The 9959-nt window shown below is 49.5% G+C and overlaps 1 protein-coding gene and 1 pseudogene across 1 annotated transcript; one reads left to right on the top strand and one right to left on the bottom strand.

Moving 5' to 3' along the window:
- Positions 1–710: 710 nt before the first annotated feature.
- Positions 711–4151, top strand: LOC123136240 (AP-4 complex subunit sigma; the record flags this gene model as incomplete). The annotated part of the gene is given in 4 exon segments (XM_044555569.1): positions 711–875; positions 1066–1152; positions 3620–3688; positions 3774–4151. Coding segments are annotated over 4 exon segments (432 nt in total). The 3' UTR covers positions 3909–4151.
- A 921-nt stretch (positions 4152–5072) lies between these two features.
- LOC123138983 (F-box/FBD/LRR-repeat protein At1g13570-like) lies at positions 5073–8569 on the bottom strand (annotated as a pseudogene).
- Between the last annotated feature and the right edge of the window lie 1390 nt (positions 8570–9959).

The following is a 9959-nucleotide window of genomic DNA, read 5'->3' on the forward strand; positions in this document are numbered from 1 at the left end:
GGATCCTCAGATGGGCGATGGAGGCAGGGAGACGAAGACCTTTCTTCTTCCTTGTTGGTATGATTTGCTGCTGTTGTTCTTCTCCTTCCTCTGCGTTGATGCTGGTGGGAGATCCTGCTTTGTCCGGGCGGATGGCCCGGCCGCGGTGCTGGACCGGTCGGATGACTTGAGTTCTCTTCCTCCCGGAAGGGACACTTTTCGCGGTACTCAAAGCCAAGGATGGCGACGGCTGTTGCAGGTGTGTTGGATTGATGTCCATGCCCTCTCAGCGCTGGTGTCAAGAAAGGAGGAAGCAGCGTGGCGGGAATTGTACCGTGGTCAAAGATGATGACCTGTTTGCGACTGGTTGCAGATCCTTCTGCTGCAGGGGTCTTCTCTCAAGATTCAGGGATGATGACACAGGGCTCCGGAGATCTTCTTGTGTTATGGTTGTCTTAGGGTACTCTAGGTGTTCATGGTCCTTTGTGTTTGCGTTTCAGTGTGCTTGTAAGGATCAACTACTTTGTACTGATTCGTGATTTGAATGTAATTTTTTTTTTTTAAAAGAGACAACAATCTTTGCAGATTTCTTTTTTCAAAAATAAATAAATAGCCTAAACAGAACCCCTCTTCCACAAAAAGAACCTCAACAGAGGAGGAGGCGATAGGAACAGGCGGAACCGTAGACGAAGCCTCGGACGGAACGATACAGAGAAGCCTCGGAAGGGGAGCGATCGGAAGGGGAGGGCGGAGAGATGGGGATCCGGTTCGTGCTGCTGGTGAACAAGCAGGGGCAGACGCGGCTGGCGCAGTACTACGAGCACCTCTCCCTCGACGAGCGCCGCGCCCTCGAGGGCGAGATCGTCCGCAAGTGCCTCGCCCGCACCGACCAGCAGGTACTGCTCCCCCCTCCCATCCTCCCACCAGCTGAATCCAACACCTGTAGCTTTTTCCTGGATCCAAGAACCCTAGCTTCGTCCTGAACCCGAATCAAGAACGATGTTCCTCTGGATCTGGATCAGGATGGGTTTGATTTGTTGACCTCGATTTTCACGCCCGTCTCACGGGAACTCTGTGCCAATGCAGTGCTCTTTCGTGGAGCACCGGAACTACAAGGTCGTCTACCGGCGCTACGCCTCCCTCTTCTTCCTCGTCGGCGTCGACAACGATGAGGTGCGCATTCCGCCAGCTCTATTGTATCCCGTGTCCATAGCTGTATTATTATTGTATAATCACGGTCACACCAATTAGATACTCCTAGCTAATTAAACTAGATGCAGTCGATTCAGGAGAATATGTTGTGCGCTAATCATTTGGCTGTGCTAAAGGGAGCTTAATATGCACATGATAGGGTGATGGGTGATTCTACTGTTATTTCTTCTCTGTTTTTTCCATTTGCAATCTTTGCTAATTGAAATAAGTATATTTGGGTACATGCCGTGTACTTAACGAAAGTACTGCATAATACAAGTGAACTTAGGCGGGCTACCAATAGGTACAATCAGATCAGTATAACTAATTAACAAGACAACTCCCAGCAAATTGACCAAAGAAGCTAATTGCTACGACCAGGACAAATGGCAAGGAAATTCAATAACAACTTTGGTCCTCGAAATTACACTCCTACTTGATTCTTGGTGGAGCCCATCACTGTGCTCTGTTAAATGCTTCCCTTGTCATCTGATTTACTTGCTCCCTGCACTTATGAAGTATACTTTGGACACCCTTTTTATGCAAGAGCTCTTGATGATCAAGCCAATAGCATATGTTTTATGTCATTGTTAGCACATTTGAGACATTTCCTTTTTTTTTCTTATGTATCGAAATACAGGCGCCTTCCAGTTTCTGGAAATTGCCCTCCATACTTCACAAGCTGTGGCTAGTTGAGGGTTCCATTTGCTAGCTTGCTGAATAGTTTCATTTCCTTCTCGAGCAAGATCATGTCCTTCATTACGAGCTTGTGTTTGTAAAGCCACCCGATTGTGCATTTCCCCAAGAATGTTCTACAAAGTTCCTCCACAAAATCAGAACGCTGTTCAATGCCTTATCAATTGGGAGACACTTCCTGAGATCACATTTAATCCCAAACAAAAATCTAAGACACTCGTGATGATTAGAAGCATTTTGTAGACTTGTATTAGTGCAAAATTGCACTTGCTTGGTCCTTACCATCCTCCATGTATCAAAATATCTTTGGTAGGAAATTATAAATCTTGAAGGGCAGAGGTATTATTTCGGAAATAGGAAACGTCATGCTGCGGGCTAGGTGCAAAAGCCTTGAGCCTGAGGAAATGAAATCACTGGAACGAGAGATACACTAGAATAATTGCCCGTTCACCCTACATGAATGTTCAACCTAGGATTGCTTAAGTTGATGCCTTAGAACATGGCAGGTTTCTATATGGTGCCCGTAGAACTCGATTGGATCCTGTGTGTCCGCATAACTCAGAACCACCACGACAAAAGAAAAAAGAACACCCAACTGATTCTAATTACAACAAAGGGAAGAAATTATGACACACTCTCTTAAGATGAAAACAGCGTGGATGCTGAAATGTAAATAAGCGCGAAGGAGCTAAATGTACTAATATACTGTGAACTCTGTCCAGATAAATTTATTTCCGTCTGTAGCTCTGATTCATGGTAGGATTAAATTTGTGGACTACTGGGATCTCAGTGCACCATTCAACATCCCCTGGTCTTTTCTTGCCTTGCCTAATGTTGCTACCTCAAAATTGTACATTTAAGGTGTGGTTTGGATGGCTGATTTTAGGATTTGCTGCCAAAGGGTAATGAGGATTAGTTTAAACAGGGCGAGGCCATGCAGGAGATGTTGTTTGGTTCCTGTATGTGGGAAGTCTGTGTTTGGAGAGATGCTATTTCGTTGGTTGTATTATAATGTTTTTTACCACATGTATATTTACAATATATGTTAGCAAAATGAATATGTCTTTATGGCTTTAATTTTTTCTTAATTTATTTCCATAGCTTTATGTTAATCTAATCCACTTTGTTATACAAATGGACCTAATTATATGCAATAACCACTCCATAGCAACCTGCATGAGTAGAAATGGAGAAATCTCATGTTCGTCAATCCTCAGCCTATCCCAGATCAATTGTTTGCATGAGCTGAGCCTGGTTTGTTTATTGCTACACCCAACCTAACAATTAAAAACAAAGTGAAAGATTCTGCACTAACTCTGTATGGCAGCCCAAGCGCATACACGTCAACCACTCACACCCTTGGTGCGCAAAGTATTGTAAAAGATTTTAGTACTAGTAACTCACTCTTAGTTCCAAACAAGTAGACAGCCATATACTGGTTGTTGAACTGCATCGTTGTAGACCTGTTAGTGTAAAATTTGCACATTGGTACAGATATCTGAATTAGCGTAATCTTTCTTCAGTAATTCCATGGTATTGCTATTGAATTATCCTTTGAAGGCCCAATTTGGTTGTGATAACTATTGCATGTTTGAACTGAAAGGTGCAAACAAATTACATGAAAAGATATCATCTTCATTGGTGTTATTTCTACTGCATCTGTGATAATAACACTACTGAATGATGGCAGCTCTGCCTATGTATCTCTACCTCGAGTCTGCTGACAATATCTTAGTTGCATCCTGTTTGACAGAATGAGTTAGCCATCCTTGAATTCATACATCTTCTCGTGGAAACCATGGACCGTCACTTTGGCAACGTGGTAAGCTCAAGTACCCCAATGATTCAGTATTGTGAAGATACACTCACATAATTATTGAGGCTAATGCTACGTCCGTTCGTGCCAGTGTGAGCTTGACATCATGTTCCATCTGGAGAAAGTCCACTTCATGCTTGAAGAGATGGTGATGAATGGTTGCATCGTGGAGACGAGCAAACAGAACATATTGGCGCCCATCCAGCTTATGGAGAAAACCTCGTAAATAGTGTGTGAACTCAAGAGCGCCTAGGTGATGCTTAGCCTCTTCCTCCCGCCTTCACCATAGATTCCCCCGTTGTGTGAGGAGAAATGCCGAACAACTGCTGTATGCATGGGTGGCTGTGTTCACCCGACTGGAAAATGTGAAATGTTCTGTAATGTTGAAAATGAAGACCCCATCATTACTTAACAACAGTTCTGTAAAATAATACTGCTCGTGCTGCTTGTTCTAACAGACTTGGTGCAATTGCCGCGCATAAAACATGAGTCACTGAATGAATTTTTATGAAAACCTGAAAACTTCCAACCAGAACCACCAGATATGTTCTGTTTGGGATACCCCTATGATCACTTGAGCATATTTTTGCAGAATATGCGCCTGATCCCTGCCACTGTCGCGACCTGGTCACAGACGCTGAGGGGACAGCGAATCGAGCCTGGTGATGGCACCACCAGGGGCTGTCGACGACTGGGCGCAACGCTGGAAACGTAGTTCCAGTTGGCGAATGCAGCTCAGCTATGTTGCTGCTCCTGCCTGAATCCTGAGCGGAGGAGGACCTGGGCAAGTAGCCAACGTGCCTGGGCACCCAAACTGTATTTTCAAACAATTCACATTTCCCACTCGGACTGTATCCTTGTCTTTGATTAGCCAGAGTGATCAAAACTACTCCAGTTTTCATTCATGTTCAGACCTAACATAGGTTCGAGGGTACACGCAAGTGACAGCACCACACAACACTCGTGGTACCTTAAAATGTTCACCAACTTATTTACTATTTTTCCGACCATAGCGTCCAAATCTGCAACAAACGACCTCATTTGTATGGTTCATCGCGCAGATGAATAATATCGGGTTAGTAAACCAGTTTGCATTCCAGGAACTAGGCAGAGCTATCAACTTAGCAGCAAAGGAAAAAACGTGGAATGCCATCAGGATATCAGTAGGGATAGATTGTGCATCTGATAGGTACTTTTATACAGGCCAAAAGTAGAGACTCAAACAATATGCAGCCAGGGTGCTTCCACAGTTCAGAATCCTACTAGTCCCCCCAGCAGAGAACTCCAGAAAGTGCAACAAACTAGTGAAACTAGCTTCCAGGCCTTGATGGGTTCAGTCGACCTTCTCGGTTCACCACAAAATGACGACGAAACAAGTAACTACGACATCCTAGAGAAGCGTCAAAATACGGCCATCATAAGCACCATCATCAAAAACAGAAATTCGCACACCGTCTCGTGCCGCAACAGCAGAAGTGATCCGGGCCTGCCTCAACAACACGCAGAAAGGATCCTCCACTGACAAGTCAATGGCGTTCTGAAAGCTCCAGCAAGAGGCGGACGGACAAAAATAAATCATATCATTGCCACTGCTTCCACCTGATGGCGCACTGCCCTCACCAATGGAACCTGACATCGGACCTCCCTCCATTACCACATCATCACTGCTACTGCTTCCACCTGATGATATATCGCCCTCATCAACAGAACCTGACATCATGCCTCCCTCCATTACCACATCATCACTGCTACTTCTTCCACCAGATGACACATTGCTCTCATCAACAGAACCTGAGATGGGGCCTTCCTCTACTCCTACATCCTCACTGTCAACATAAACAACGCTCAGGGTCTTAAGCACCTTCCCCTTCTCCAGTATGTAACTGACGAACAGCTGCTCACATTCAAGGCCCTGGAAGCCGTGGAGGACAAGCGTCTCCAGATGAGATTCAAGGCAATCGCATGTGCCCATGGACTGCCAGAAGTCAGCACGATCAACACTATCAGGTGACCTGGATCCAATGGACTGGAACTGAGCCAAGAAAACAATGTCAGCGGTTAGCAAATCAATCCTCAAATTGCACCAAAGTACAACTAGAAGTGCTAGAACAGATATCTAGATTATCAATGTGCAATATACGGCAATAAACAAGCAGTACTGGAATAAGCTGATAGTGATATCCATCCATGCATATTATCGTCTTGAGTCGCAACTCGCAATCCATAACCAAGTATAAGGGATGAACAGATATCAATATGACGCGGATACTACCATGACATGAAGCGTCTGAAGGCGAGGAAAGCATCTGAGTAGAGTGTGCAGCATCTTAGAGCATCTCCAACAGCCGCGCTATAGCGCCGCGCGCAAAAAACCTTTTCGCGCGCGCGCTGCGGTTGGTTTTGCGCGTCCGCCTGCGCTGGCTCCAGCAGCCACGCTGAAATGCAGCGCGCGCGCGCCGCTCCAGCAGCGCGTTAAAATGCAGCGCGCGCGACTAGAAATGTATGCATTTTATTAAAAGTTGAAATTTTAAAAAAAAACTAGATAGATTACATAAATTAAACGATACAAAGGTATTTTACATCCGAAACATAGATTGCATAAAATAAAAACGACAAACGATAAACATAGATTGCATTAACAAAAAAAAACTACTCTAAGTCGCTATCATCACTATCATCCTCGGCGGTGTCGTTCGAGGTAGATAGCCAGATGTCCAGCCACCGCTCATCGTTCGGCGTGAAGAACGACCGCCCACCTGCTGCAACGAGGTCGGACTGCGCATTCGCCAACGCCTTCGGCCGACGCCTGTCCAACCGCGACGCGCGGCGCCTTTGCGTGTCCTCCTCGCGGCGCCTTGCCCAGTAGGCTTGCTCGTAGGCGACGTCCTCCGGGTGGCGCTGGCGCCAGTCCGCCGTGACCCTCTCGTCCTCCTGGGCGACGAGGAGGCGGCGTTGCCGCTCGGCGTGCTCCGCACGGTCTTCCGCCGTGTTCAGACGAGGCAGAGGGGCGAGGTTGAGCGCTTGCTCGAGCGTGTACACATCTTGGAAGTTCATCTGGCCGCGCGGCCGGCCTAGGCGCCACGCCGCCGCGTCGTACGCGCGGGCGGCCTGTCGCGCCGTCCCGTACGTGCCGAGGGCGAGCCGGAGTTCGCCGGAGCGTATCTCCGCGGTGTAGCTGCCGTTGGGCCGCAGGCGGACGCCGCGGTAGCCGGACGCTCCTCGGCGGCGCGGCGGCGCGTCGGTGGCGGGGCGCTGGAGCGGCGCGTGGCAGAGAGGGAGAGGGAGAGGGAAAGAGAGGTGTGTGGAGAAGGCGCGTGGCGCGCGCAGCTTTTATAGGCGCGCGCAAAGCGGCGCGCCAAATCTTGCGTGCGAGCTGGCGCCTTTTCACGCGCGCGCACAAACGGTTCCCGCGCGCGCTTATTTCCCCGCGGCCGCTGGAGCGCGGCAAACTGCCCCGCGCGCGCTAAAAGCTGCGTTTATCGCGCGCGCGCGTCGTTCGGGGCGACTGTTGGAGATGCTCTTAGCCTCCGCTGCATGCGAAAACCGCACCTTGACAGCCAGTATCTTCAAACTTGGCAGCATGGCACTGGCTCTCACATTCATCCCAGCCTGCCATTGAGGAAAATTAAACAACATGAGAAATCTGTTTGGTAGCACAATACCGCAGTGAATGTTAAAGTGCAGATCACATAAGTTACAATACGCAGTTACCCTGATCACAATGCCGCCAATCTCGAGCACGTGGAGCTGGAGGTCTAAGAAACCGAGCACCTCCAGCCGGGGTGCGTGGACAATCTTGACGGGACTCCGGTCGGCAAAGCTTTCGAAGAACAGGCGCTCCAGGCAGGGTGCATCCTCAACGATGACTTCATCGAAGCTGCATAACCATTCGACCACGATACGGAGGCTGCGGGACCTGATGCGGAGGCAAGAAGGGAAGCTGTACGCCATGGCAAAGGAGAGGATCTTCAGCTTGGGGCAATGCGCGAGCAAGGCATCGACTTCCGTGTCCTTGATGATGGTGTGGAAAAGGCCGAGCTCCTGAAGGTTGGGGAAGGCAGGCGAGTTGGCGGTCGTGTCTGGGAAGCGCCATCGCCAGAGACCGATGTAGAGGCGGGTGAGGGAGGCGCAGCTGAGGATATCGTCGGGGAGCGGCAGGTCGAGCGGCCAGGGGCGGTTGAAGAGGATGAGGTCCTGGATGTTCCTCGCGGCAAGGTTGGCAATCAGCTGCTGAAGCGCGTACTCCTGCTGGTCGAAGGAGAGGCGGGTGACGCGCGCGGCGACGACGGGGCCCGGGTGAGCGGCCACGCGGCGGGAGACGGCGCGGACGGCGCGGAACTCGCAGAGCCCGTCGGCGGCCCGGAGGTGAGCGTCGTCGACGAGGAGCGGGGTCGCCGCCCAGACGCAGCGCCAGCGGGTGGAGAGCACCATGGTGCGCGCGGCTTCGTTGGTGGGGAGGCGGGAGATGATGTTGGAGAGCAGGTCGTCCGGGAGGCGGCTGATGTGGTCCTGGCCGTCATCGTCCTGCGCCGCCGGAACGGCAGCGGGCCGGTCGTCGGCCTCGTCCTCAGAGGAGGTGAGGGAGAAGTGGTCGTCGTCGGAGTCGGAGGAGTCGTCGGCGTCGGGCGCGGGGACGAAGGGTGGGGCAGGAGGGAGATGAGGTAGGGGACGATGGAATCGATGCGGTCCTGCGCGGACAGGACCGCCAGTGCCAGATTGCTGAAGTGCTCCTCCATTTCGGCGGCGTGGTTCGCAAATCCTCCTCCTCCTTCACCTGCGGCGGCGTCCATGGCGGCGGAGACCGGCTAGGGTTTTGTCGGCGGACACGAGGCGAGCAGGCTGAACGAATGGGGACTGGCGTGGGATGCCGTGGACCGCGGTGGACTGGCGGTCGTGGGTGTGGGCGGGTGGTGTACTGGTGTTCAGGGCTTTTTTGGTCTGCCTTGTGAACTTGTGAACCAAAATTTTAATTTGAAAAGATCAAATAGATAAATTCATCTGTGAACAGTTGTGACGCAACTAATATTAATAGCTAATTTTATTTTTTGTTTTAATTTCTTGTTGCGTATGCTAAATAAGCACGCACGCACGCCATGCGTCCTCCTCCGAGGGCCAAACAGCTAGGACCATTTAGCGGCGAGAGCACCAATGGCCTTGTTATTCAAAATTATATTAAGTTGGATGGTACAAAATCATCGGATGTCCCACCTAATGCTTAGTATAATTCAGAACAATGGCATCATGACTTCTTCCTCGTCGAGGACGGGGCGTCGACCCGTTGGCTGGGCAGCTGAGGTTGCTGCCAACCCACCCGAGTTCAAGTCCCGGCTTGGACGCGTGGTGCTCGCGGAGTTTCTCCTATAAAAAATTGCCAACGAGGGTTAGCCCTTGGGTTGGTCTCATTTTTTGACTTCTTCCTCGTCGAGCGGTTGTTCCTCCTCCTCCGAGAGTGGAAGCTAGTCTGGCAAAAGGGGAAGCGATATGATAAAAGTGGAGAGGGAAGTAGAGAGGAAGAAGAGGAGGAGGAGCTCTGTGCCAACATGGGGCTAGGATGACCTTTCCTATAGCGGTCGACGACCGGAAAATATGACAAGAACGACCGTGGGCGGTGGGAAAATGTGGCCGGTGAAGGCGTTGAAAGTTGGGAACACGACAACCTCAATTAATTGGCATATTTTCTGATGCCATGGGCATTTAAACGTGTGTGCCATTGGCAGGGGCAGGGAGAAGAGATGGGCCACATGGGAGGATGAGGAGAGAAGTCAAACCTCCCTCCCGTGCGAGCAGTTGGCGGATGAAGCGGGCTCCAACCCGCATCCTCCAAATATGAAGGCTCATAGGCTCGATTGGTAGCGCCATTCATAAAATATAGCGACCCGGGGCCGGATGATGAAGGAAATATGCCCTAGAGGCAATAATAAAGTTATTATTTATTTCCTTATTTCATGATAAATGTTTATTATTCATGCTAGAATTGTATTAACCGAAAACATAATACATGTGTGAATACATAGACAAACATAGTGTCACTAGTATGCCTCTACTTGACTAGCTCGTTGAATCAAAAATGGTTAAGTTTCCTAGCCATAAACATGAGTTGTCATTTGATTAACGGGATCACATCATTAGAGAATGATGTGATTGACTTGACCCATTCCGTTAGCTTAGCACTTGATCGTTTAGTATGTTGCTATTGCTTTCTTCATGACTTATACATGTTCCTATGACTATGAGATTATGCAACTCCCGTTTATCGGAGGAACACTTTGTGTGCTAC

This window comes from Triticum aestivum, chromosome 6B (genome assembly GCF_018294505.1).
Source record: "Triticum aestivum cultivar Chinese Spring chromosome 6B, IWGSC CS RefSeq v2.1, whole genome shotgun sequence".
Lineage (NCBI taxonomy): Eukaryota > Viridiplantae > Streptophyta > Magnoliopsida > Poales > Poaceae > Triticum > Triticum aestivum.